The sequence below is a fragment of the Penicillium canariense genome, assembly GCF_028826845.1.
Source record: "Penicillium canariense strain IBT 26290 chromosome Unknown utg000001l_segment0_segment0, whole genome shotgun sequence".
Lineage (NCBI taxonomy): Eukaryota > Fungi > Ascomycota > Eurotiomycetes > Eurotiales > Aspergillaceae > Penicillium > Penicillium canariense.
In genome coordinates this window covers 7,053,728-7,080,920 of record NW_026622728.1, presented here as the reverse complement: position 1 = coordinate 7,080,920, position 27,193 = coordinate 7,053,728, and the positions used below count along the sequence as shown (strand labels likewise).

General features: G+C 51.2%; 12 protein-coding genes across 12 annotated transcripts; 4 read left to right on the top strand and 8 right to left on the bottom strand.

Moving 5' to 3' along the window:
- Positions 1–362: 362 nt before the first annotated feature.
- On the bottom strand, positions 363–2,069 carry N7482_002436 (uncharacterized protein; the record flags this gene model as incomplete). Its single annotated transcript, XM_056684561.1, has 1 exon — positions 363–2,069. The coding sequence occupies one exon, from the start codon at positions 2,067–2,069 to the stop codon at positions 363–365; it is 1,707 nt and encodes a 568-aa protein (XP_056548167.1).
- A 1,776-nt stretch (positions 2,070–3,845) lies between these two features.
- Positions 3,846–5,899, bottom strand: N7482_002435 (DEAD/DEAH box helicase; the record flags this gene model as incomplete). The annotated part of the gene is made up of 2 exons (XM_056684560.1): positions 3,846–5,546; positions 5,594–5,899. 2 exons carry the CDS (start codon positions 5,897–5,899, stop codon positions 3,846–3,848), a joined length of 2,007 nt encoding a protein of 668 aa, XP_056548166.1.
- Positions 5,900–6,066: 167 nt separating this feature from the next.
- Positions 6,067–7,977, top strand: N7482_002434 (uncharacterized protein; the record flags this gene model as incomplete). The annotated part of the gene is made up of 1 exon (XM_056684559.1): positions 6,067–7,977. The coding sequence occupies one exon, from the start codon at positions 6,067–6,069 to the stop codon at positions 7,975–7,977; it is 1,911 nt and encodes a 636-aa protein (XP_056548165.1).
- Positions 7,978–8,414: 437 nt separating this feature from the next.
- On the bottom strand, positions 8,415–8,900 carry N7482_002433 (uncharacterized protein; the record flags this gene model as incomplete). The annotated part of the gene is made up of 1 exon (XM_056684558.1): positions 8,415–8,900. One exon carries the CDS (start codon positions 8,898–8,900, stop codon positions 8,415–8,417), a length of 486 nt encoding a protein of 161 aa, XP_056548164.1.
- A 34-nt stretch (positions 8,901–8,934) lies between these two features.
- On the bottom strand, positions 8,935–10,598 carry N7482_002432 (uncharacterized protein; the record flags this gene model as incomplete). Its single annotated transcript, XM_056684557.1, has 3 exons — positions 8,935–9,792; positions 9,848–10,428; positions 10,496–10,598. The coding sequence occupies 3 exons, from the start codon at positions 10,596–10,598 to the stop codon at positions 8,935–8,937; spliced, it is 1,542 nt and encodes a 513-aa protein (XP_056548163.1).
- Positions 10,599–11,188: 590 nt separating this feature from the next.
- Positions 11,189–11,839, bottom strand: N7482_002431 (glutathione S-transferase family protein; the record flags this gene model as incomplete). The annotated part of the gene is made up of 1 exon (XM_056684556.1): positions 11,189–11,839. One exon carries the CDS (start codon positions 11,837–11,839, stop codon positions 11,189–11,191), a length of 651 nt encoding a protein of 216 aa, XP_056548162.1.
- A 3,035-nt stretch (positions 11,840–14,874) lies between these two features.
- N7482_002430 (uncharacterized protein) lies at positions 14,875–15,111 on the top strand (the record flags this gene model as incomplete). Its single annotated transcript, XM_056684555.1, has 1 exon — positions 14,875–15,111. One exon carries the CDS (start codon positions 14,875–14,877, stop codon positions 15,109–15,111), a length of 237 nt encoding a protein of 78 aa, XP_056548161.1.
- A 503-nt stretch (positions 15,112–15,614) lies between these two features.
- N7482_002429 (putative sister chromatid cohesion factor (Chl12)) lies at positions 15,615–18,863 on the bottom strand (the record flags this gene model as incomplete). The annotated part of the gene is made up of 3 exons (XM_056684554.1): positions 15,615–16,023; positions 16,083–18,588; positions 18,641–18,863. The coding sequence occupies 3 exons, from the start codon at positions 18,861–18,863 to the stop codon at positions 15,615–15,617; spliced, it is 3,138 nt and encodes a 1,045-aa protein (XP_056548160.1).
- A 1,009-nt stretch (positions 18,864–19,872) lies between these two features.
- N7482_002428 (uncharacterized protein) lies at positions 19,873–20,636 on the top strand (the record flags this gene model as incomplete). The annotated part of the gene is made up of 2 exons (XM_056684553.1): positions 19,873–19,957; positions 20,017–20,636. The coding sequence occupies 2 exons, from the start codon at positions 19,873–19,875 to the stop codon at positions 20,634–20,636; spliced, it is 705 nt and encodes a 234-aa protein (XP_056548159.1).
- A 1,071-nt stretch (positions 20,637–21,707) lies between these two features.
- Positions 21,708–22,880, top strand: N7482_002427 (putative aldo-keto reductase (YakC); the record flags this gene model as incomplete). The annotated part of the gene is made up of 4 exons (XM_056684552.1): positions 21,708–21,866; positions 21,930–22,266; positions 22,320–22,514; positions 22,585–22,880. 4 exons carry the CDS (start codon positions 21,708–21,710, stop codon positions 22,878–22,880), a joined length of 987 nt encoding a protein of 328 aa, XP_056548158.1.
- Positions 22,881–23,320: 440 nt separating this feature from the next.
- N7482_002426 (uncharacterized protein) lies at positions 23,321–24,205 on the bottom strand (the record flags this gene model as incomplete). Its single annotated transcript, XM_056684551.1, has 1 exon — positions 23,321–24,205. The coding sequence occupies one exon, from the start codon at positions 24,203–24,205 to the stop codon at positions 23,321–23,323; it is 885 nt and encodes a 294-aa protein (XP_056548157.1).
- A 1,725-nt stretch (positions 24,206–25,930) lies between these two features.
- Positions 25,931–27,130, bottom strand: N7482_002425 (electron transfer flavoprotein subunit alpha/FixB family protein; the record flags this gene model as incomplete). The annotated part of the gene is made up of 3 exons (XM_056684550.1): positions 25,931–26,517; positions 26,585–26,753; positions 26,825–27,130. 3 exons carry the CDS (start codon positions 27,128–27,130, stop codon positions 25,931–25,933), a joined length of 1,062 nt encoding a protein of 353 aa, XP_056548156.1.
- Positions 27,131–27,193: the final 63 nt, after the last annotated feature.

Sequence of the window (27,193 nt, the reverse complement as noted above, 5' to 3'; positions counted from 1 at the left end):
CTCGCACCGAAGTGTCGAGTTGAGTGGAAGCGATGCACAGCTCCTGTTTCGTGCAACGGTCTGTATTACAGAATCTGCAAAGAGTGCCCCGATCATCCTGGGGGTATTCCGCCGCATTGGGTTGGATACAGCAATATTCAAATCGCCTCGCGACAGGGTGACTCCGGGGGTGGCTAATGAGGTGGAAAAAGGGAACGGCTTGCTTTGAGAGATGGATCAGGACGAGGGAATGGAAGCACCTACAGAATACATACTTTTAGGCAGTCAGGGATTTGCACAACGATAGTCATTTCGTCAAAGCTGCTTGTCTTTTTTTTTTTTTTTCTTTTGCTTAGAGTCACTCCAGGCCGAACATGCTGTTTTCAGCCAATTGTATCTAGCCAAGCCTCAAGTCGATCCTTATTTTTGAGCACAGGTTCTTCAGAATCTGGGGGATCAGCCTCTCCATACCCCACGTGGTCATCGAGCTGGTCCCACGATTGTTGAAGCAAATCGTCGCGGAATATCTTCTCAGGAGGTATGCCTTCTCCACCGATGACGAACCATCTAAAAATCTCAAGCGAAGCTTCCTCAGAAGCCTCTCGATCGGGATCAAGTTCCTTCCTCTCGAATGAATGACTGATAACCTTGCTGTCTGGAATGATGGAAAGCTCTGTCAAAAGCGATGGATATCTTTCCGAGAACCCAAAATCTTGTACAGTCTCTCCATTCTCTAATTCCCAGTTGAAGTGGTCGTAACGGTACGCGTGCCGAGCGCAATTGGAATGTGACATGACGCGAAGCGCGCAATTCGTTGTCGAACACGCCCCGCAAGGTTCCCAGGGTGTCGTGGGTTGATATTCGTAGCCCAAGTCGTCGTCTGCGTCGGTCGGAGTGAGGGGTAGTAAGCGCCACACGTCAGGTCTTGAAATGTATTCAGGGTCGCCCCAGGTATACGGACCTGAACCTGCATCATCCATAAAGTGTTGAGGGGCGCCAGTCCAAGGAAAGGCATTTGAGTCAAGAGGTGGCCTGCCTCTCCTTACCCATTTAAGAATTTCAGGGCCTATGCCGCTCATCGCTGCTCCAATCCAAAGCGCACCCACACTTGGCCGGCGAATGGCACCGATCAAAGCAAGAAGTTCTTGACCCTTGCCTTCTGCAACATCACATAAGACCTCTTCAAGAACCGGATGTAGCCATTGAGAAACCATATTACAAGGAATGTCCGGTTGCCAGAATGATCCACACAGCGTCGATATCATCACGTCCGGAGTGCAACTTAGAGTCATGTAGTAAGGTAGCTCCTTTTTCAATTCCGTCCACATCGGTGAAGCACCCAGGGTAGTGGTTGGAGTTTGACCTCCGTGTGCTCTTGGTAGCGGCAGTTTGACATCCGTGCCAAAGTATGTATGCATTGTGAAGGACATAGCTGTCGTAAGAGCAATAGGAAATTGACTTCCGAGGTTATGTAAACTCGCAAACTCAAGAAGAGCATCGAAGGCGTCATCCGAGGATAAAGGCGTTTGCACAAGAGGTAGCGAGTCCCTTAGTAGCGAGTTTCTTCGTCGTTTGATGATGAAAGGAGTTTCACACGTGCGAGATACTGACCAAGGTGCGATGTATTTCCCCTTCACGATGGCTTGCCATCCTTCGCGTTTTGCGAGTATCGCAGACCACCAGCGAGCAGTTCGTTCATCCACTTCCCCCACGTCGATGAAATGAACCTCCTCTGATGGATTGTAGGGACCTTCACCCAAGATATCGGCACGAGAATCTGTGTAACGCATAACGGCACTACCTCCTTGCTTTGCAACCAGCTCTGCAGAGAGTATGTAACACCAACCAATCGCAAGAATTCCTAGGTAATTGGGACCTGTGGCCTTCTCCGTTGTCGTACCGATCCAATAGCTGAAGATGTTCCCACAAAAACTGTATGGGGTGGGACGACCGGTGCCGATTTGCACCCAGGTATGTCTCGTCGTTTCTTTCTTTACTTCCGCATCGCAGCCTGAGTCTCCCAGTAATCTCCACGTGGAGGAGGCGAGTGAGCAAAGCGGGAAAGTTGGAGCAATGCCCAAAGGGAACATTTGTGATTTCAGCGGGCCTTGAAATCTTGGGATTTTGTGAAGGGTGTGTCGGGGATTTGTAAATTCTGGAGCCAAGCCATGATCCAGATAGGCATGAGCGAGTGATGCGGTGTGATACCAGTATGCCCGACTCTTTTCCAGTGCGATATCCTCTTGCTCTTTGGAAGGCTGAAGAACATCGTTGTCTCTAACGATCTGTGCTGCCAACTTAGCATGAACTGTCTCGGGAAAGGACGGGGATGACTAACTGAGGAAATGTTTGGGGGAACCACAGAACATCTCTGCAGTTCCATTGTTGGGGATGGTGCCAGGCACACTTCCAACGGGGCAAGTGGCCTGGAATCTGAAGATATTTCAAAGTTGAGTGATGAAAATGGAGCAGGTTGCAAGAGCGTGGTTTCTCCAGGTGAGAGACAAACGGAGGTTTTATGTTTGGGTAATGAGGCTCATGTGGCTCGGGCTCAGAAAAGACAGCCACACAGCCACACAATAATGTTGGACAGGAAGTTGACGAATGCTCTCGCTGCTACGTCCTCATCACGTTAATTCGGCACGCGTGACGCATGACAGACGATGGACTTGAAGATCACATGAGGGAGGCGTGACTGATGGAAGCAAGTGATCTGACTAACCTGATTGGGCCTGTCTGCATGGGAGCTCTACATAATAGCGGATTCCCCCCGCCATAGTTTCTTCCTTCTTCACTTTAGTTGCTTCGTTGAATGCACCTGGTCTTTCCAGCCGGCCTCCTTCGTAACGGCATACAGCATGATCACTTCAATCAACTTCTCTTCGAATACTATTCATGCTCTTTAGCCTCCAGGGCGCTTAAGCATCACCCACCGTTGGGATCACTCCGCATTAGAGGCCGTCGAGACTGAGTTTGAACTAAACGATGATGCGCGATCGCTTCTCGCCAAGCTCGCCAGGCAACACGAAACACTGATCGCAGGAGAACCAAGTTTCCAGCTACCTCGCGCAATGACGTATTGGACCTGACGAGATAGCGAACTCTTGAAGCTTCAACAAGTTCAAAGTTGCGGAGATAGGGGACAAAGACTGCAGGCTTTGGTTGAGACGAAGGTAGCTCAGGCATTAGGCGTTCATGTCCTCTCTTTCTTTTCGTTTCTTTCCAAGACAGAAGAAGATAGTCTACGTAGTCCTCAATGAATTAAATACAATATCTATTCTCGCTTATCATTTCCCAGCCCTATAGCTTTCTAGGGCGAGCGTATACTTACTTCCGCTAGTAGCGTTCAATAACTACAATACCTAGTAGTGTTTTCAGCTTAAAGCTTAGAGGGAGCCATCCAAGGCTATAGGAATATTCTAGTCTAGCTCGAATTTCCTCGCAAAGGAGAGGATTGGTCCAATACTATGTAGATGGCGGACGAAACATCTTATATACGCTCGAACGGGCTAGGCAAGAAGGGGGGAAGCCTAGATTTAGATGCAGAGGGGAGCCATTTTCGGCATCGTTTTAGTCGGGAGTGAAAATGGGGGGAACAATTTGTTAAGGTCGAGCGGCAACATGAGGACCAGAGGACGATAACTAACAGTGCTCTCCGTAGTTGGGTGCAGAATAGTGGTGGGACAGGGTGGGGCGTGGGGAAGCGGTGGCTCGCCGTTTAAAGTTACAGGTGGAAAGGCAGCCGTTTCTGGCGCCAGAGCTGTCATTCTCGGCATCGATTTCATAGGTCCTCAGATTCTACTGTAGGTTATGTTGTATTGTTACAATCCGGTTGATAGCGATACGCTCCATATCAGCCAGGCCGATCAGCGCTCCAAAGGCCCAACCTTAACATTAGTCCTCGTTCGCAGCTCGTCAAGTTCATTCATGGCCTTCTCTTTGCGTTCAGCCTTCCGCTGCTGAACTCCAATGCTCTTAAATCGCTTCTTTCCCCCGAACTTCAATTTTGTGATCATATCAGCCGCCTGTCCCCGAGTCAAGTCCTGGGCTGTTAATTTGCCCTGGCGGATGCGAGCTTTGTTGAGCAATTGAAGTTGTCCGGATGTGGCCGGACTCTGCCTCCAGGGTTTCCAGGATGCGATGTACCGCTCGTCAAACTTGCTGCTTGCGTAGGTGTCTGCGGCACGGACGGCGGTTTCCAGGTCTGGCCCTGAGGCTACTCGCCGTGGACGGGTGAATTGTGGTACTTCGGTTGTTGGATTGGTGAACTTCATGACATGATAGACGTTGTATAGATCGCCCTCTTTCTCCAGTGTCAACCATCCCGATGATTCTGACAGCAGGTGCTTGTCATCCCCAACTCGGACCCAAGAGTTTGGACTGAGAGACCGGATGTGTCTCTCGGATCGAGTGTCATCCAATAGGTCGTAGATGCTGTCGTATCTGGTGAAGTGGATATTTACATCACCCTCTGGGACCGCTCCAGGATCTACAGGCATCTGTGAGGGAGAGTCTTCTTGACGTCCTTCCCGTATGTCGTCCACGGTTGTCTTGTTCAAAATTTCGTCCGGGTGAAGCCCGAACAGTGTTGGTGTCGACAGAACACCCGTTGCTAGCGATGCTACCATGTCAATGATATGACAGTCCTTTTTTCCCGGAAATAGACGCAGTCCGCGGCCAATCATTTGGATGAGCAAATTCCTAGACCTGGTCGGACGCGCCAAAAGTACGCAATCAATGTTGGGAATATCCGTGCCCTCCGTAAACAGACCACAGTTCAGCAGAACTGGGAATTCTTGGTTCTTGAACGCGTCTAGTTGCTCTGAGCGTACATTCTTATGGGTGGTGGCAGTGATGTAGCGAGCATCAACACCGTGCTCACGAAATGTCGCCGTCAGCTGTTTGGCATGTTCAACGTCGACGCAGAAAACCAGTGTAGATTTCCGGTCTTGCGCATTCGCCATCCATGCACGCACTGTGATGTTGTTGGTAGTCGCGGTATTAACGGCCTCTGAAAGCGAACCCAGGGCAAAATCGCCGAACTTGTCCTTGTTGACATTCGACAAATTTGCCTCGGATCTCACAGTCGTAAATACCGCATTGGCCAGCCATTTTTCGCCAATCATATCCACATAATCTTTGTGATAGACAATATGATCGATTGCAGCGCCCAGTTTCAGCCCGTCGAACCGTGCAAAGGTAGCCGAGACACCGACCAGGACTGGCGCATTTGAAGACGGCTCATTCAGACCAAAATGCCCCAGGGCTTCGCGGTATGACCGTGCAACGATGTGATGTGCTTCGTCCACAAGAATTAACTTGAAGAGGCTGGGGTCGAACTTGTGAATGCGGCCTCGAGCAAGTGTCTGCACCGATGCGATGATAATGTCTCCGAGGCCTGTCGCGACATTGTTGCCCATCTCAATCTCCACAATCTTATCCGGGTATGCAAGGCGGCAATGTTTCGCTGCTTGCTCGACGAGTTCGCGTCGGTGAACAATAATCATAGTCTTCGTGGCTTTCGCATCGCGTGGTTGTACTCGGCTGATAAGCTGTGTGAAGATGACCTGTAGAGATCAGCGTAGAACTTGGGCATGGTGGCATTGAACCCTACTGTCTTGCCAGCGCCAGTCGCTAACGAGATTCCAAGGCGCCGGTGGCCCTCGTCAAGGTAGTTGAGCACCGACTGAATACATTCTTCCTGGTAATCGCGGAGCACGATACTAGAGGAGCCGGGCAGGGGAGGCACGGTCGAGTGATAACGAACATTGTGAGCGAAATGTGACACTAACGACCTCGTTGGCGGTCTTCTCCAGGAGCGCGAAAAAGCCAGCAGCCCAAATCTGCGAATGAACTCCATGCTCGTTGACGAGAGAGCAGCACGGCGGACCTGAAGAACTGTCTCAAACAGTGCAAACATTCTTATCGGTGCGATAACGTCAGTTGCTGTTCCGGCGGACCGTCCGTTGGCCAACTTTTTTTGTGTCTGTTTGCCTTCCTGCAGCAACCACTCTAGTTCACAAGTGCAGCTGTGATGTTTTCGCCTTCGATCTCTCCGGATGTGCTGGCAGTCTGCAAGCCTGCACGATGAGCAGTTCCGAGTCTTCTGCGCCCGACGATAATTCCGACTCCGACCCCGAGTTTATTGTCGATGAACAGCCAGATCGCGTGCATGGGCGACGCTCTTCTTCGCGCGCAGAGGCGTTAACGATCTCGTCAGATGAAGAGATCAAATATGGTATCTTGTCAGATTCGGACTCAGACGCCTCGCATAACCAGTTTGAAACGCTTCATGATCGCATCAAGCATGTACCTCCAAACGTCCTCGACGCCTACACTTCGCTCGTGACAGAAATCGAACAAGACATCACATTTTCAGCTATCAAAGAGAGCGATGAGATTCATAATGTTCATCAAAACGGGGCGGTGGTCTGGACTGCCTCGGAGAAAGAAATTCTATACAATGTCCTCGACAGAAAGGGCAAGAATGGCATAAAAGAGATTTCGACTGCAATTGGAACCAAGTCGGAACTCGAAGTGATGGATCATCTCCGGCTCCTCCACCGCGGTGTAGAGAGCCAGAATCTTCTAGAGCGTCACGTCAGGACTATTGTCATGGGCGATGTGCCCGCAGCCGCTGAGATAAGCAAGGAGTGCTGCGCCGAGTTGGACGAATATGCCGGTGTCCTGAGGGCAAAGGAGGAACTTGCTGCTGCACCTGTTGCCCGAATGCGATATGGCGATAATTGGATTGTCACCGGCGCCCAGGCTCAACAACTGCTAGAGGCTGAGATGGATGTCCCCATGCGGGGCAGCATCCACCTTGCTGCCAACCTGTTCAATGTCCCAACATGGATTGAGCTTGAGCAGCGGTTTTTTATGAACTTTGGTGGTTCACAAGAAGCAGATAACTGGGTGAATATCGTCCAGTCCAAAGACGAGTCGCCTTCCATCAGTGGCGACGCGCTCATGGACTTTTACGCTCTGACCGTCAGCATCACACGTCGCCTAATTCAATCAGCTCAGTTTATCGCAATGGCTAGGCTACGTAGCATGCGTCGAAATGGCCGTGAAAGGTCCAATGCGGTCCGCAGGAAAGATGTCAAGGCCGCCATCAATGTGCTGAATATGAAACCCAATCGATCCGATTTCCTGCTCAGACTTGCTCGTCGGAATGATCTTGTTATCGAAGACAGACGCAAAAGAAAGGGCTGGAAAACCCGAACTTTCGATCATGATGAAGCGGAGAGGATCCTCAACGGGGAGGACGATTACTTCCAGCGCGTCAACAACACCGCTCTCCCTAATAGAGTGGGTGACGCTGAGGACAACGATGACGATGAGGATGAATCTGATGGGGAAGAGTCCCGCCAACATTCGAGGATGACATCTCAGCAATCATCTGAACTTTCGTCCCCGTTTGTATCATCAGACGAAGAGGTTCCCTTTGACTCGGAAGAAGAGCACGCCAACACCCTGGACCAAGACTATAGTCGTCGTGAAGAACTCAATCTTTGGCAGCTGCTAGAAAAGCCCGCGCCGCCTACCCTCGAAGCTACGGTGGCAGCGGAAGAAAACGACATAAACGCTTCACGCAAACCCACTGCTGAACGAAAGCTTCCGGAGGATATGGCCGAGTGGCGCGACCGCATCCTGTACCGCAGCGAGTGGGAAGAATACGGGTATGACGTCGGAGAGCTAGAAAATGCTCTGGTTGGGAACCGGCGAAAAAGACGCCGCATTGAGGAAGAAGCCCCAATGCCGCTGTCTGCTTCAGTGGTCAACAGCGAAGATGATGCGGAAGCTGACGTGGCAGATGTTGCGGCAGATGAAGCGGAGGAAGAGTCACCGCCACAGCTTGGTGCAGAGAAAAACACGCGTGTTGAACCTCCGAAGTACGGCACAGCAGGCTGGGATGCGTTCTTGCAGTCATTCCTGACGCAAACATCTCAATACACGCAAGGAACACCAAGTACCACGACGAATCAGCCACAATAGAGCCGGTTCGCGCTTTGTACGACTTGATGTTAAAAGATAGTCTCTATAGATACCATTGCAAAATTCAACGCAGTGCATCCAAAGGAAAAATGTTTCCCATCACGGAGATATAATTAGAAGAAAAAAATGGGTAACCACGTTCAAGAAAAAGTTGTAAATGGAAGACAGAATTCCAGCCCCCGGTTTCCATCTCCTGTAAACCAAACAAGACCATCAAATCAGGTCTTGCTCCAGGGGGCGAAATCGAAATCGAGATCGACTCAAACTCCCTGCGGATAATAAGATACTGCGCCTTTTCCTAACCAGACAGATAAATGAGTTCAAAAAGCATATTCATAACACCACCAGAAATCGGTAGTCCCATTCCCCGTCGCCACCCCGTCTTTCCTCCTCCCCACATCCATGGGATATCATACATGAATCGAGGAAGGCTCAGCTCACAGTTCGAGCGACTTGAAGTCGGCACCGGCCTCGGCACTCAAGGGCTGAGCACCCGGTTGAGCCTCGCCAGCGGGGAGCTGAAAGCCGTAGCTGTTGCCAATACCAGCCGTGGCCGCACTCGCGAGCATGGCGTTGGTTTGCTCGTTGGGCCCCTGCTCGCTGACAGCCTTAAGGGCCTCCTGGGCTTCCGCGACGCGCTTCTTGAACGCCATCCGGTCCAGGAAGAGCTGTCGGCGTGCCTGCTCGAGTTCCCGACGCTCGGCCTCAATGATCTCCTCCATCTCGTTGAACTGCTGTAGCTTGATCTCAAACTTCTGCAGGGTCACGTTCACGGCGGCGCCAACCAGCCGGGTCATTTCACGCTCTTCATGGGAAGCGAGAGCTCCAGCGCGAGCTGCTGAGGCCGCCAGAGCAACGGTAGAAAGCGACTCCTTGGGCTTCTCGGTCTGCGACTCGGCCTCGCGGATGGAATCCACATCCATGGAGTCCTCGGCTTTGACAGACTCCTTACCCTTGCTATCCCCCCTTCTCCAGCTGGCTGCGCAGCTCTTTCCTGATTTCGTCGACGGAGCGGCCGGCAGCGGCAGCTGCCACTGCGGGCTCGGCCATCTGGGCAAGGAAAGCGACCACGGACAGAACAGGATTCTCTGACTGGCTGATGGGATCACGTGCGGCGCCGGAGCGCAGTTCAGGGATATCATCGACGTACTTGTCCTCAATCTCCAAGGACAAGAACTTCATCACACATTCTTCGCGCGACCGTGTGCCCACATGGTTCGAGATCTGCTCCCAGTTATCATCGAAGTTCTCCAAGCCCTCCAGCAGCAGAACAAGCTCTGAATCGGACCATGGGGCGTCTTTGTCAGGCACATGAGAGTGACTCTTGTCTTCGAGCTTAACGAAGTCCGAAGCATTGTGGCTAGAAGGCATGCGGCCCTGGAGGAAGCAGTTAGGACACAAGTCATATTTTGTGTCGGGAGTGTTGGCATTGGCCGATGTCGGGGCGGATTTGGCGTAGTGGAAACGAAGTCGTGTGCAGTCGATACCGCAAGAGAAGCAGTGAGACTTCTTCTTGGGCTCTGACGGCTCCATGCCGTTTGCTGCTTCGCCATTGGTCTGCTTCTCCTTATCCTCGGCCGGGGTAACATCCTTGCCCTTCTCATCGTAAATGTTGCGGCGCAGTTCGAGGTTGAGATCGCCCTTCGCGGGGGTAGCAGAAGCAGCGCGCTCGGTGGAAGGAAGTGCCTTGCCAGAGGTAACGGTGGGGTTTGGCCCAGGCTGGAAAGGCTGCAGGCCTCGTGGGGTATCGGCGACAACTCGGAAGTGGCCAGTGAATGGGGGGCCAATGTTAGACGGCCGTGATTGAGGGTCAACCTATACAGGGTTAATTCGTTTTCGCAAGGACGAAGGAGCGTTATCCAAAACTCACCTGGTAGTTGATCAAGCCCCATTGCTCAAGGAAAGAATGAATACGCATGATAGCACAGACATCGCCCGCAAGGTTCCGGCGGCAAGCGGTAACGGTCAGGTACTCAATGGGGTTCAAACGGTAGGTGTTGATCATGAAATCTCGGTAGTCCTTGTAGGTGGCCGGGGTCTTGCTTCGGTTGCGACCGTTGAAGAACTCTGCAAGCGCCTTCTTCTCGATGGGGTTGACAGTGTTCATATCGAACCAGGTTGCGTAGCTAGGAAGAATGATTGCGTGCGTTTGAGTAACGAGCTGATCGCGTGCTTTACCTTCCAAAGCCGACTTGCTGGGCGCCGGCTGATCCTCCCCGACAGCATCCTCAAGGCCCTCAGTGGCCGTCTCTGGAGGCTGCGACTCTCCTGCCGCATCCTCTAGTCCCTCAGTGTCAGGCTTGGCGTCGGTCTCGGTGCCACCCATCTCCTCATCCTCCGGCTCGGCATCACCGTTTTGCGGCTTAGGGGAGGCAGGGGCGTCGAGAGGGTTGTCTAATCCAGCGGGGTTCTCGACCTTCTTCTCGGGCGACTCCTGGCGCGATTGCGCCTCTGTTCATCTGGTCAGCATGGGTGGGACGAGACATAACGACGAGGGTGGTTGTTGGTGAGGACATACCTGAAGCACTGCCAGCGTTGGCTGCATCCGTAGCACTGTCTGCACCAGTCACGGGCTGAACATTGTCAGGCGCCGCGGTCGGGTTGACAGAAGTCTCATCCATGATGGGTCAACCGAAGGAAAGCTGCTGTCGCGGGCGGCAGAAGATTGACTCCTTGCCCTGTCGTTCGCTGTTCTGCTTTGCACAGCGCAATTGATTACGCGTTGCAGGAACAAGATAACAGGTGAGAAAGGCTGGGAAGATGATATATGGCCCACTCCGATGGGAAATCAGGCGAGGGGGGATGATTGGACCGGGTGCTCGATCAATGGGGGAGAGGTGGATGTCGCGACACGGAAAACTCGCGGTCGCTGCGCCAAGACTTCAATATCCACTAGTCCAAAAACAGCCTAGTGTGCTGTCTCTGGTCGCAGGTTCAAACTGCACTTACTGCACTTACTGCACTTGTACTTCATACCGTCTCTTGCATTGTTCCTTCGTGATTTGCTTATTCGGAGTATATCGTTATGGTCTATTTTTCAGCAGACGACCCTACTGAATTCTAATGAAAGACAGTTTACAGGATCCTATAGGAGACAATCTTCTGGTACGTCCGGATTGCACGTTGTTCTAAATTCATCTCTATGTCTTAAATACATGTACATAATAACACCAGGCTTTTCATAACCAACCCACGGTCTTAATCAAATCATCTAGTGCGCCGCCATCGCCTCATCCCGAGCATGCAAGGCCTTCGCAATAGCGGGACGGGCCTTCTGGCGGTTTAACCAAGCATCAACATTGGGAAACTCCGTAGCCAGTTCGATGTCAAACATGGGAGTGATTAGGAACCACGGGATGAAAGCAAGATCAGCATAGCTGAACTGGCCACCAACGAGGTACTCCTTGTCCGCAAGGAACCGGTCCAGCACGCTCGAGACACGGCGAATCTCCTTCACGTAGCGCTCCTTCGCACTCTCGACCTTCTCCGAGTGGTAGCGGGTAAACCAAACCGCCTGGCCGAAGTAGGGACCCTGGCCAGACACCTGGAAGTGCAGCCATTGCTTAGCAAGGAAGTAGTCCTTGGAGCCTGCATTGAAGCTGATGGTGTGCTGCTTGTCGTAGGTCTCGACCAGGTACTCGACGATGGCACCGGACTCCCAGAGGGTGATGCCAGTATTTGGGTCTTCGATGGCTGGAACACGGCCATTTGGGTTGATAGACTCGAAGGGCTCTTTCTTCATGTCGGCAAAGTCGACGATAGTGTGGATGTAGGGGATGTTGAGTTCCTCGAAGACCATAATGACCTTCCAGGGATTGGGGCCGGGGCCGTGGCCATAGAGCTTGATGGGCTGGAGCGACATTTTTTCTTCGATATTGAGGCTTTAATCGGGGATGGTAAGGAGCAGGGATTGTAGCGGAGAGGGTTGATGGGAAAATATATAATTTGTCGAATAATATAATGATCGCGGGAATAGCCGTTTTACTAAATCATCATGCCGGCAACTTCGGCTCCTCAGTCCCTCCCACACTTCCAATCCCCGATGCCCCACTTTGTTCCAAATCATTGCCGCGTCACTGACAAATCAATCTAACGGCAGGAGAGTTGTCGGAGCATTGTGGAATCCTGAAGAACGCTGCATTGCTCCGCCATTGGCTCAACCGAAGGTTGTCCACGAGGAGAGATTAGTAATTAGGTCCATTTCTCCAGCTAACGTTAGTTAACTACCCCTTAGTTAACTAGGTAGTTGGGTACCTGACTGTCCGAAGTGTTCAACAGGTCATGGTTCCTACACCCCGAAAGGTTTCCCTGAAGGAGTGTCTGGAATTGGATAAGCAAAGGCCGGAGGACGATGTTCTTGATTAGCGAGGTTGAGGCCAGGATAATATAGTGTTGGGGTGCTGCCCGTCATTGTGCGACGGCTCACTTATTGTTACCTATTCCAGTGGAAGTCACAGCGCAAAGACAGATGAAGGCGGACAAGAAAGCACCGGGATGCAATTCTGAAGTGGTCTTTTGGCTGATGACTCAATTGACTGAACATCCATGGATCATGAATCATCACAGAACTTCCTGCGTCTTTCTTTTCAAACAGGGTCTCAGATAGCGACGCCCTTGCCAGCGCACTTGGCGTCATTGGCCCCACCTTTTTCGGTATAGCATGAATATAGACGTGTAGTGGAAATAGACAGCTTCCAAGACCGAAGGGCGCAGTTTAGTGGTTTTCGATGATGGTGCGGTATCTGAATGAATTGGAACGTCGCAACCTCTAGCTGGAAGAGTCAGAATTCGTAGATCCTTGCCATGCTGGGTACAGAGACGACGGAAGGAAGCTTATGAAAGAACCATGCTCCATTAACCTGCTATCCCTGCCCAATTGAGTCAACCGTGACGCTTTCCTGCGGCTGCGGCTCTCATGCGAGAGGGGCCGCATTGTGCCAGGTCTAATACTAGTCCACAGCCAACAGGTAATTGGGTGGGAGCTACCCTATCCTCGATGAGAACGGGATCCTCCAAGTATGAAAGAAAAGAGTTGAGCCGCGATTAACTGGGGTCAACAAGGCTGGGCTGACTGAGCAGGGATGACGCTATCTCTGATTGGTGAAGCAGTACGCGCCGACCATGACTAACTAAGAAGCGATAGGCGGCGTGGTGGTGATGAGTGGCCTGGCCATGACCAGATGCATCAGGGACTCACAGAACCACAGATGCCAAGAACATATTCCAAAAAATAGAGAGAAATGAACAAAAACAGCTTTCGGACAAATATGAAAGATTTAATTTTCTCTGCGCCTCAATTAGGCCGCATTGCTAGCAGACCACTCTGAGGGCCCTCGGAGTAACCCTCGGAGTAAAAACTTGGCCGTCGGACTAGCAAGACAGAGGCGCGGACTAAAGTCACCAGGCAACATCAAGTCATCACACCACTTTCTAGTTCAAAGGGATCAAGAATACCGAGACACGAGAATACGGAAGAGTGAAACCTCATTGATTGGATTTCATTACAAAGCAGATGTACACACCCTTCAGGAAACTTTTTTCCCGGGATTCGGCCCAATTTCTTGGTATACGTGATCCCGCGTTGACTCACAAGCCACTTCGTACAGCACTGCCATCGCTTAGTCCCACCTGCCGACCTGGGCATGGGAACTTCGTATGCTTGGTAATTAGCGTCATGGTCGATCAAACACGATCCTCTAGTCGCATAGATTGCTTGGAGTGTTTGAGAGTTTTTCCTAGTTTGCACACCGAACACATCTCGCGAGACGCTACTCCATACGAGGCAGAAGATTGCCGCTGAGAGGCGCACTGCATACTTACACTAGTCTCTTCGGGGAAAATTCCAATTTTACTCCATATCAAAATCCCCAGCTTTGCGAAAATTTTGAGGCGGCGGGAGGTGGGGCCCGCCGGATCAGTATGCTGGTCATAAGGACGGTCTTGGATCAGTTCAACATCTAAATCGACAGTGACTAAGACTCGTTATTTTGCCAAGAAGTACTCATTTCGGCGTGTTGGGCGTTCTAGCCGTCATGGCAGCAAGGTCTAGGGCCTCAGGCCATGAGTCAGGGCCAAGATGTAGAGGATCCGCCACGCAAGCAGACAAGAAGGAGGGATGATCATCCACGCCCTGTCGTGATGTGCTATCCCGTATCTGGAGAAGAGTACGGGGCAGAGACGGTCGAGATCCGAGTGTTGCGGACTGGGGGAACTCCGAATCAAGAGGCCGCTAGGCTATGGTCCCGCGGCCTAGAAAACCTTCTAGGGCTTAGGCTGCAATGGATATTGTCAGCATTGTGACTTTCTGACTCGTGGGGCGTATCGTACACGCCCTTTGGATGGTGCTTGACATGTGGTGCCGTGCATTGGTCATCTGCGATCCACCGCGAGGGTTTGCATCGGCTGGCTAGCCTCTTTTCGACTCCGATATCTACTCCGAGCGCTCTACTCGGGCCCCGCTGAGGCTTGCTGGCTCTGACGTCTTTGTTCGCAATAGGCCCATCGCTGTAGTTTATTCCCATGTCAACTCGGTTTTCAAGGCTGAGTGGTGGGGGCGTGACTGGGGGAATTCTTCCGCATTTTATTATTTTTCTTGGTATGGGAGTGAGGACGGAGTGCCACCATGTACTTGGCTGACTGGGCATGTACGTATATAAGACCCCCAGAGACCCCAAGAGAAAAACCACTCTCCATTCCATCACATTCAATCAAATCAGATCTATATTGCCAAGGAAATTCAATACACTATCTTGAACGACCAAAAGACAAACCACTCTAAGTCGTTCCATTCAAACATCTATCCCAAGACGACCCACCACCTCGCTTGACCAAATCAACGACAAGCCAACCACCATAAAAGCCTACCCTCAGACCTCAAGCATCCACCCTTCGCCCAAAATGCCCAGCTTCACCTCCTCGAAAAGCTCCTCCAAAACTATGTCCTCCGACGCGGCCTCCACATATTCCACGGCTTCCACTGCAACGACTCTGAAGGGCACCGAGTCCCCCAACAAGAAGTGGTTCTCTCTGAGCTCCAATAAGTCTGAGCCCAAGTACGTTAAGAAGTCCGACGCTGTCCACGCCAAACAGGCTATCCACAACGAAGCTCTTGCCAGTTACTTCAGCATGCGCTGAGCTGGAGTTTGGATGATCTTTCGCAAACCGCTCGTCGTATTTGACTTTGCGCCTGTTGCGGCTTATCTTTTCTTGTTTGGACTTGCTTGATATCACCGTCCTTTCGAAGAAGCCGCTCATGCGACGACGGAACGACCCTGGATACCAATACCTTTTTCTAATACTTGCACCGACTGTTTGATTTCCTTTCTGGATTGGAGCCACGTTAAGCTTTTGTTACGATGGTTCCGTAGCTTTTCCTAATCATGCCTGGAGTTAATTGATTTGTGGCCTAGAATTTTTTTGGGTTCCATTTCGCCAAATGATACCGCGTGTATTCTGCTTTTGACAATGAATCTGGATTGAACGTTGATAATAGAATGATGGATGTTCTTCGTAGCAGCATAATGTATGTACACTTGGATATTAAACCGAAGCTAGAGCCCGGTCGTAGAATGGGAAGGGTATGCTGAATGTGGGACCACAAAATGCGACCAAGAAAAACGCTTAAAATATGCAGGGAACTATAGGCCCGCCATTAACTCTCCCAAGGAGATTGGCTTGCGAACCGCATTCGAGAAACCTTCATGGAAAGTAACCCATACTTTTCGGCCAGCCTTTGAACTCTCATCCGATGGGTTACTATCCTCAGTATCATTCGTCTCTCGAACGGGCTCTTGGATCACTCGTCCAAAGAAGTCTCGCTTGGCGCCGTCTCTTACGGCGTTCTGAGCAGCATCGCCCTGCACGTGCGCGGATTTACCAAGCAGAGACTTGCCGCTGGCAGCGCTCATGGCATCAGATTGTTTGCGCATGGTCAACTTGCGGTACTCCTGGTCCAAGACTTGGCGGACTGCATAACGCACTGGCGCAGTGCCAGATGCCGAAGAGCTGCCGGTTATTTTCGAGAATGTCACGAGCGAATCGATGGATCTGGTGTGGGCCGTCAGTTTCTCATCGGTCAAACACGCAAACATTTGGGTCTCACTTACGGCTCCATCCTGTAGGCCCATCCACCGTGGCTCCCGCCTTCATGCTCTACTCGAACTTTCTCAAACGTCACTCCCATGCCAGACATGACACGTACGGCAGACTGGACGAGAGTACGCTCGCTTTCCTTGCGGACGCTGGCCGTACTTCTCTGCTCGCCGCCACCACGAACAATGACGGGTTTGACGTCCGGTGATAGCATGCGGACCAAGTGCGGGATGAGGTCAGTGACAACACTGTCAGTTGATCGGAACATGCGAGTCATAGGTGCCGATAAGGACGAGTGGAATCCGTTCAGAATAGAGCGGTTTTCCTTCTGTGCCTCGTATGCAAGGAAATCTGCCCTAGGACCCAAGAACGGATGCTCTTCCTCGATTTTTTCGTCCTTGTCGCGATCATTCGCCTCCATCCTCCCAGCAGCCGAAGCAAAGAGATGGTGGAATGCAAGCGTGGACTGGCTCAGATATGGGCCCAATTCCCACTCCTGAGATGAATGCACTCGCGAGGAGATCGAGTCGTGGAAGTGAAGCCAGTCGTATGCGGCAGTGGGTTTCGAGAGGAAGTTGTCGTCTTGGTACTGCTGAATGGGGTATGAAGCAAAGCAGTCCGTCACACACCGATCATGTTCGCCGCTAGCATCAACCATCTCCCGCAATCGGTTGATAGCGTGTCGTTTGCGCAGATCTGCCACTCCCACTGGGACCCGGCTGTTGGGGCCGTCATATTTGCCCTGGAAAGTAAGGCCAGTCGGAGCGTCGGTGAAACCAGCCGCTTCAGTAAAGACACGATTCACAATCTCACGAACGCCTCCGCGGCTCATCTCCTTGAAGAATGAGCCGCCTTCTGTAGAAGCACTGAGCACTCGCGACTCCAGCCAGTTTCGAGTCAATCTCAACGGTGACGAGCACTCGTTCCGAAGCTTATGTGCCACCCACTCGGCGGCAACAAGCACACTTCGGATATCACCCTCGGCAGACCCATTGTGCTTAGAGCCACGTTTTCTTCTACTTTCCAATCCCCAAGCTGCTTCGCATAGCCTTCGCGCTCCATCGCCATCGCATGGGATTCCTTCGCGGCTGAAAATGTTCTTCACCCGTTGAACAACATTCTCCAACGGTGCTTGCCGAACGTGGATCATCTCAGCGAGCGAAGAGGCCCGCAGAGGGCGAAGACTGGGGTGATATAGATCGTTGCAAACCAGAATCAACGGCCGCAAGAAGCGGAAGGTATCCCCTTTGCGATTCTTGGCCGGTTTGCCGCCATTTTCAGCGGAGTATCGCGCATTTCGTTGGTCGAGTAGAACTAAATCAACCAGAGCTTTCATGAAGCCACCTTCGCCACCGCTGCCTGCACCGCCAACAACACCGTCGACCTCGTCGACCACAACACAAACTGGCTTGGCTGCCCGACGGACCTTGTTCTCGCCAACTTCAACGTTGGCGCCCTTGATGTTCTCTGTCCCAAGCGCGTCGCGAATGCGGCCCTTGACCACATCTTTGCTACGCTCATCACTGGCGTTGATCTCCAGAACTTCGTAGCCAGCCTGTTTTGCACATACATGGGCCAGGGTAGTCTTTCCGAGTCCAGGAGGGCCGCTCAGCAGAAGGACCTTACGGTGCATGCGCTCCTCATCCTCCTTCTCTTGGCCGATCTTATTGAGTCGGGAAGACTTGGCCAGGCCGGGAAACACAATTGGTTCCCACCCCTTCAACCAGCGAAGCACCGCACGGTGTGTACGCTCATCGCCAATCAGATCGGTGAACTTGCGAGCACGGTACTTCTCCGTCCACATCATGGAATCGGCCTTTCTCTGCTTTGCATCCGCCTCGGTCCTTTCAACGGACTCCTGCACCGGAGCTCGGGGTGCTGCCTGGGCGGCTTTTGCTTCTTTTGCGGCCTCGTCTAGAAGCTTGTGAATCTCAATTCCGTAGTAACTCCTCTGTGCTCGACCTGGATCTGTCTCAGACCGACCCGCAATCATGCGTTCAAAGGATATAGGTGCCTGGGCCTTGCGCAGGGTGACGTGATGTGTTTTGCCATTGCAAGTTTTGATCTGGATCTTCGTCGAAGAAGTGGGCACGGGGCGAGAGGCGATTTCGGCTTGTATTCTCGAAATTCTTGGTGTCTCATCATTCGGTTGAACTGAATATGCAGATGTCTGTGGTTCTTCCAGGATGCCGGGGAGGTCTGTCGTTTCTTGTAATTCAAACTGGCTCTTAAGCTGCGCGTCTCTCAGCTCGGAAATTTCATCATCATCATCGTCATCATCGTCCACGAATCCTCCCAGAAACTTCGGTCGCTTGGGTTCGGCGGGCGGCGAGTTCTCTTCACGATCGGTAGCTTTTCGTTTTTGTGCATTGCCATCCGAATTTCCAAGTACAGCTGGCCCCGAAGGAGTAATAAACGGCATGTTGAGGGTAGGCGGCGAGGACGGAAGGAAAGAAAGATTTTGGGCTCGCGTCGGCGCGGTTCGTCGTGGTGTCTTGATGGAGTCTTTTGTCGGGGTATCTGTATTACCGTCAGTGTCGGCACTTAATGGTCACGCGCCTGTAACTCTAACCTGGTCTTATATCGTCGTCACTGCGAAAGACATCGGACAAATTCCAGGCTCGGTGTTGGATCACAACTTTATTGCGAGTTTGCTCGAGGCGATGGAGGTGGATTGCCTCGAGATCGTCGTCGAAGGATTCGGAGGGAAGGCTAGTCGCGTTGGTAGGGTCTTCGGAATGGAGGTGAAGGGCTGGATCAAACGAAGAGAGGAAATTGGGTGATGAGGGAATCATGCAAGCGTCTTGTTGAAGAAGTGGTCGACTGTTCCACTATCGGAGGGGAGGTTCTTGATAGTGAGACGCGCCGACGCGTGCTGGTATAACGCGCTAGTCCCATTTTGGCAATGTACTTTCCCAAAGTGCCTTCCCTCAACTGGCAATACGAAACGGAAGACGCGCCGCACGCTGCAGCCCTGGAAAGATAATAAAGATAACCGCCCGCTCCTAGAATCTGGAACAGACATCCCTCGATGCTTACTTAGTGTGACTTTGTAGGGATTGTGATGACAATGTCGCCCATAGTTTTCGTCCATGTGGCTGTGTAAGCTACCCGAGCGGTCGGAGTTAACGAGATGCTGACAGGGAGTGGAACAGCACCTACTTAGCAGAGGATACCACGATCCTATCACTTGTTGAATAGCTTCAGACGGCCAGAGAAACAGGTTTCTATTAAGCTGATCACTTCTTGACTTTATCTCTTTCACTTTGCCGAAGATGCCAACCGCACAGAGCAACGTGTGAGCAATGTAAGCCAAAGTTTTCGCTTTCAGCGTTGAAACATGTTCCAGAGCACAAGTTGAAGTTTTTGTTCTCTTTATTCTCTTTATTGCGTGGCTGAGGAAGGCAGCAGGATTTTCTTTGTTCTTGGCCCTGCAGGTGGCTGACCAGTTGTGTTCGTTCATGTACATCATATCGCCGTCTCTGGTCAATAGGATTTGGCATTGGGTATATCCGGATATTCTATGTATATGGCAGCAAGTCTGGTACGAGGGCCTGTCGAGAGGGTGACAACTCCTAGAGTAATGGAGAAACAGGTTAGGCAGCCAGCTTCTCAAACAAATATCCATCTTCTAAGGTGGAGATACATACGCTCTCTTAGTCTTGGCCGAAAAATGCATGCAACGGTACGTAGGAACTTGGCATAGGGGCAGTGCCTTGATCAAAACTATATAGGTTTCCGTGATTTGGTGTACTTTGGATCAATCGGCTAAGAATGCGAGGCCTATTACTCGAAAGACGGAAAATGTTGTACCGGACGCCCAACCGATACAGCTTCGTGCCTCTCATAACTCTCATCATATCTATAGCATTGGCATTTGCTTTCAAGCGTAAGTACTATATGTTCTTTTATATTCGGCTGGTACTGACCTACGTCTGATCTTTCAAGAGAAGCAAAATACATTCCGTCTTGTGAATCCTCTCATCGCATATTCATCAGTAAATGAATCAGCGTTAAAGCCCCTATTGGGCAGACGACAACTGAATTGGGATGGATTAGGAAACCGTAATTTGTCTGCAAATCTCGACAACACCCAGAGATGCCCTAGTACTAGACGTACTGCACACATTGGAATCGTGACTGACTGCACTTACACGGCAACTTTCAACTCCACAGAAGCCGCTCGTCGCCACATTGAAGATATTGTCCATACAACCTCCGTCGTCTTCGAAACGACATTCAATATCTCCCTTGAGATTCGAAACCTTACTATCAGTGACCCCGAATGCCCGGCCAGTTCCTCTACCGCCACAGCCTGGAATTCCCCCTGCTCTTCGGGAGACATGAACTGGCGTCTTGAGAGATTCTCCTCTTGGAGAAGCCGTATTGATGACAACAATGCTTACTGGACATTGCTGACGGGCTGTTCATCATCTTCTGGAGAGGTTGGCGTATCTTGGATCGGTGCACTATGCAATTCTGGCAATTCTGGGTTTAGCTCCGTCTCTTCCGGGGTTGGCACCAACGTTGTTGCTCGCACGGATGCTGAGTGGCAAGTCTTTGCGTGAGTAGTCTCTCCTCCATCCATCATATTCTGCGGGATCTTTGCTCAAATAGGTAACACAGGCATGAGTCGGCGCACACGTTTGGGGCAGTCCATGATTGCACTTCGAATACATGTGTAACAACAGCATCCCAATGCTGTCCGCTGTCCACCGACACCTGTGATGCCACTGGGCAATACATCATGGACCCAGCGTCTAGGATGGGCATAACGCGATTCTCACCCTGTACAGTTGGAACGATTTGCTCCCATCTAAACTCTGAGCGCGTCGACTCTACCTGCTTGGAGTCTGCCACAGGGAATGACACTGACGCCAACGGCCAGTGTGGGAACGGTGTCATCGATCCTGGAGAAGCCTGTGACTGTGGAAATAATGCCTGTGATGAGCGAGATACTGGGTGCTGTGATTCTATGACATGCCAGTGGAGGGGAGGGGACGCATGCTATCGGGTCCGCGCTAACCCTGGGCAGGGAAGCGGCAGTAATGAAGGGACGGAGACTCAAGGTGCCTCTGGGTGGGTCTATGATCATAGGCCGCTCGTGATTGGTGTCGCTGCTGGTGTTGGGGGAGCTTTGTTGCTGTTGCTGCTGGCATGTACCATTCGCGCTTGTAGAAAAAGCAAGAGGTAGATGTTTCTTGTACAGGGTCCCAGTTCTTCCTCGTGAGTTTGAGTGATGGTACAGTACACTTTGGTGTGAGAATTTCGTCCGTCGTGGACCCATACGGTAGAAAAAGTTGGGACAACTCGCTGGCAGATGGGGTCTCGGAGTTAAGCTTTACGAGCCGATCGAATTGCATCGTTTTCCCCCAGATTGCAGTGACTCTAAAGCCCAAACAAACCCTAATTTTAGATGGTCGGTCAATCGACTTTCAACCGGCTACCGAGGAAGTGGGTGCTGTCAGCCTGCCGGATTTAGGCGGTGATTAAAAAGAGACCCACTGTAAAGTCATACGTAAAGTCCGAGCACATCTTCTGTTGGAAGGTACTTAAAGCTATTTAACAGCACTCGCTAGACCATAATACTTTTCACGAAAGGACCGATTTCAAAGCTACAAATCACTCGCATCGCAAAAATGGTCAAGCAGCTTCCCTTCAGCAACATTCAGGTTCCTTCGCCGGGTTTCGGTGCGATGGGCTTGAGCTTCGGGCTAGGTAGTAATCTGAGCCTCGAGGAGGCGGAGCCAGTCTTGCTGAAGGCAATTGAACTCGGTTGCACGTTCTGGGACACTGCTGTGAGTTGCGATCGAACTAATATCCTATGATGCGGCGGACTCTGACATTAGGTGAGCACGAAGGTCATCTACCAAGCTGGTGTGAACGAAAAGCTCCTCGGAGACTTTATTCGAAAGCACAACGTTCGTGACAAAATTTTCATTGCCTCCAAATGTGGTATCATCGCCTTTGGGGGAGAACGGAAAGTGACAAATAGTGCATCGCACATTCATGAATATATCGATGGAACTATCGAGCGGCTCGGTTTCGCTCCTGACTTGTATTACCTTCACCGGATCGATCCCAATACACCCCTTGAAGAGAGTATCCCTGCGCTAGACAGCATCCGCAAGGCGGGCAAGTCCAAGTACATCGGTCTTTCAGAGTGCTCGGCTGCGACGTTGCGCAAAGCTAATTCCAGTATGCTTTATTCTCTGGTCCACATCGAAAACATTATCGCTGACGTTCTTTAGTTGCCAAGATCGATGCCATCCAAGCAGAGTACTCAGCTTTCGAGACAGTACACGAGACAGATGGCTTGATCGAGACAGCCAAGGAGTTGGGTATCGCCTATGTCGCCTATAGTCCTCTAGGACACGGCTGGCTGGTCGATAACTTTGACTATAAGTCACCTGATGACTTCGCTCCGGATGATTTCCGTCGCCAGTGTAAGTGTAGCACCTACCGCGCTTGCAATAGTGAAACAACATCCTTGCTAAACATCTGCCTCTTGCACAGCCCCCAAGTTCCAAGGTGAGAACTTCTACAAGAATAAGGCAATCGTCGAAGAGATAAAAAAGCTCGCAGCTCGCAAGGGTTGCACTATCAGCCAAATCGCGCTCGCTTGGGTCGCCGCCCAAGGAATGATTGCTATTCCCGGAACAACCAAGGCAAAGCGTTTGGAGGAGAACTGGGCATCCCGAGATATTGTTTTGACTGAGGAAGAGAAGCAAGAGTTCCGCAGGGTCATTGAAGCCGCCAAGCCTTATGGCAACCGGTATTCTCCTGCGCATGCGGCCATGGTTGGGCACTAGACTAGCATCTGGCAATTTGTCGTTCAAGAACTTGGTGGAGTAGGAGATTTGGTCGTTGGTGGAGGAGGTGGATGCAGAACTTGCGTGTTCTAAAAAGGGTTAGTTTTGATTTGCCTTGCATCCATGAGAGTATTTTGCCAGTATAGGGGAGGTGGTCATAGAATATGTTACATTGCAGTGATTCAGCTAGGATTCAAAATTCCACCATCCTAGTCCTCGAATCAATAGTATACAGTACTGACACAAAATGGGAGCGTTTACATGACTCCAGTTCACAGTGGGAGACGAGCTCAGATACTCGGGTGCTTACGCGATGCGTAAGATGGTGGTGGAGGAGAAGAAGAGTATGCACGATAAATAATAGCGGCCTCTACCCTCATGTTTCCTACGTACCGGATCTTCTCCCAGATGATTCATGCAACGGAAGTGCTTTGCTGTAATCATATCCTTCGAATCTTCTCGTACTCAGGCAAAGCCCATTTGACCATCCATTCACATTCGAGAATTTGCTTCGCAGTAGAGCGATTCTCAGGCCTGAATTTGAGCATCGACTTCAGCATCTTGAAGATAGCATTCCTCTCGGCCGGTTCAATGAGTGGCATCCCTTTCCTCTGTCGAGGCTGCTGCATATCTTGTTCGAATCTGTCCTCCCACGACCGGTAAGGGTCCCGATTGGTCGGCTTCCCATCTTCCGTGAATCTACTATGTCTCCCCTCCCACTTGTACCACCATTCCGGGGGCAGCATACCAAGTGCATCGACTTGCTCGCAAGTGATGCTATCTTCGGTCGCAAATATGCCCTCAAACAGTGAGCTCTGACCTATCATATTCCATAAAGAGCATCCGAGTGACCAGATGTCTGATGGGAAGGACAGAGGCTTATGTGGTTCAAACCGAACCTCTGGTGGTCGGCCCACAAGCGGAGTATGGGACTCAAATCTCTGTTGCTTGGTAGGGGAGAATGCCTCACCGAAATCGCTGAGCAGGATTTTGGCTTCCGGGAGTTTGATCTTGTCACTTGCTTCACCAAGCCAGATTGGTAAAACGGCGTGTGATGGGATATTCGGTGGGAGGAGTGTCCCATCGAAACGTCTGATTGCTTCAAGTTCCGGTTCTCCGTACTTTTTGTATAATGCCTCTTCAGAAAGTTGGCTTAGGTCAAATGGCAACTGGAGGAGAACATTTCCATAGTGAAGATCTCCGTGAACGAATCCCTGGGAATGGACGTACTCAACTGCAAGGACCAGCTGTGCCGCCAACGCCCGAGCAATTTCCAATTGGAACAGGCGGTTGTATGAGGCATCCATAGCCCCAGAGAGACTCATTCTTGCCGGGATTGTCACGTAACAAGGGTGCGTACCATTCGGTCCTTGGATATTAAATCTATCTAGTACCAACGGTACTATTGTCTTTCCTAAGCTAGTGCTTGAGCTTTGTTGCGAGTTGGAAAGTTCCGAAAGGACGCTAAATTCAAGCGGGTTCGAATCCGCGGTACACACTTTGATGGCGACGTATTTGCCATGCCTTTGATCTCGGGCCAACCAAATCGTCGAGTACGTGCCATGGCCAAGCTTTTGAACAATTTGATAGCGCTTGTGAATATGATCACCGATTGTTATGGGATGATAGCCTCCCACGCGATAGCTTCAAGTTTTTCTACTCCTTCCATGGGCTCATAAAGGTGACGTGAGGAATCATCACCCTTGGGAGAGCGAGACATGAGAGTAGTAGTGCAGAGAAGGCCCCGAATTTGATTGTGGCAATGCTGAGTTTGTCGGGCTTTGCTGGAAGTGTAATGAAGATGAGAAAGCAATAAACGCGTCTGGAAATGCCGAAATGGGGGTGAGATTAAATTTCCCATAGTATAGCTAGCTCTTAAGCTGGATTTCACTCATGTGAAAATAATCATTACAAGATTAGGACACATGCTTGTCTTAGCAGCTCCTCGGCGCGTAGATAATAGTTTCATGTTCGAGGTTGCCCGAGAACACGCGCCAAAGGTCTACCGGAATAACCCTCTTCCAGGAGATAATTGGAAGGTATCCACTTATTTTTATTGGGTGTCAAGTAAAACGATACCATCCCATAGTAGTGAAAAGCTAGGATCTGGGTGTGAGAACTCTAGGATGTATTTTCCAATGAATAGTTTGATCGTAAGTCTATGCATGATAGAGAGCCAGTTTCATTGGATCCATCTAGAGAGTTACCCCGATTTTGTTCGACTTGGTAATTTGTGCAGCTCATATATTCTTCTCCATTCAGACAGCCAGCGTTGGTGCTTCACGATAGATTTTCCTCCTTGTTCTCGGTCAGTTATCAGCGTTCATGGAGAGAGATTGACTCGCTATGGTTTGGTGCATTGATCATTTAACGGACTCCACCACACGTTGGACCTGGATCTCCAATGATATCATACAGATCATGCCGAAGGCCGCGCTTATTGACGAAAGCTCACATCCACAGCTTGGCTTCGCACTATGCTACTGGTCTCCAAGTATGTGCTTCTCTTCAATATGTTGCTTCAAATTTCCGCTTTTGAGCTATTGATATAAGCGGCCTTCCTCGGTGAGATCCCTGTTCCACAAGCAAAAGGGGAAGTAGCTAGGCCGGATCACTGTGTGGCAGTATACAATCATTTCTAGTGTTGTGTATTCTGTAACTAGATATGAGAAGAGTAGTGGTCTCGCTATTGACTTGCTTGTAACTGCTTTATGCACTTGTAACAAAATCTTAATTGTGACTCCGAGACTTGGAGATCTAGGGCAATCTTCGCGTCAGATATAGTTGTGGGTGTGAGCGCTTCTATTAGACTTTTTATACTAAAAGAGTTAGAATCTATCTTATCATTATGCTTAGGGTAACTAACTAACTATTTGATTTCTTCGAGGTAGTCCTTTGTAGGATAGAGACCTTGAACGGGGCTTTCTTGTGGAAGATAAGCTACGTCGAAATCGCATTTATAGTGAGTTTTTAGGTCGTTCGCGAAAATAAGTATTTCGTCCTATGTACAGTGGCACTTCAAATTCCTGAAATCCCGGATATTCTTTCAATTATGCGGAGGAGTCTTTTTGAATCCGCTCTGTGAGCTTAGGGACCGCGGTGAAGAGATCATCCACAAGTCCGACATCTGCAATCTGGAAAATCGGAGCCTCCGGATCCTTGTTGATAGCAGCAATAACCTTGCTATCCTTCATACCAGCCAAGTGCTGGATGGCACCGGAGATACCAGCGCACAGATAGAGCTGAGGAGCGACGTTCTTGCCGGTCTGACCGACCTGCAGACTGTTATCAGCGAAGCCGGAGTCCACAGCAGCCCGGGAGGCACCAATAGCGGCGCCGAGGGAGTCAGCCAGAGGCTGCATGATGCGATCAAACTCCTCCTTCGACTTCAGGCCACGGCCACCGGACACGACGCGGGTGGCAGTCGCGAGCTCGGGGCGCTCGGACTTGGTCAGCTCCTCGGACACCCACTCGGTCTGGGCGGGGGCGTTGGAGTCAACGCCATCGACGATCTCGGCGGAGCCACCCTCGGTCTCGACGCCCTGGAAGGCGGTGCCTCGCACGGTGATAACCTTGATGTTGTCGGTCGACTGGACGGTCAGGATGGCATTGCCGGCGTAGATGGGGCGCACGAAGGCTAGAGTGGGCGGTTAGCTCAGTCGGTCACATGCCAATTTTAGACTTCGCTCGAGATTTGCACGTACTGTCCTCGCTCTCGATGCCGGTGATGTCGGAGACCTGCTGCACATCCAGGAGAGCAGCAACGCGGGGCAGGAGGCTCTTGCCGAAGGCCGAGTGGCCGGCCACGATGTGGGTAAATTCGCCCTTCTTGATGTTCTCGACGAGGAGAGGGGCGTAGTTCTCGGGAAGACCCTGAAAAGATAAAAATCCAAAGATCAGTCACATACTCAGGTAACTGAGAGTGTTTCGAGTCGCAGTTATACCTTCTCGTAAGCATCGTTCTCGACAGCAATAACCTTCTCAAGGCCCTTAATCTTCGCGGCCTCAGCAGCCGAGGTACCCTTGACACCGGTACCAGCCAGGAAAGCCGTTACAGAGCCACCGAGCTTCTGTGCAGCCGCAATGGCGGAGAGAGACGAGGTCTGCAGCTTGCCATCGCGCTGCTCGAGAACGGCGAGGGTCGAGAGGAGACGGGCGAGCGCCGAGGAAGTGGGCGGCGCAAGAGTGCGGGCGGAGTAAATCTGCGAGCGGGCTGCCCGCAGGACGGAGTTTCGCGCGATTGGGATCATGGCGACGCTTATGATGAGGGCGGACGGGGTGTTGCTTCTTCCACGAGGAACTGGAGGAGGGTT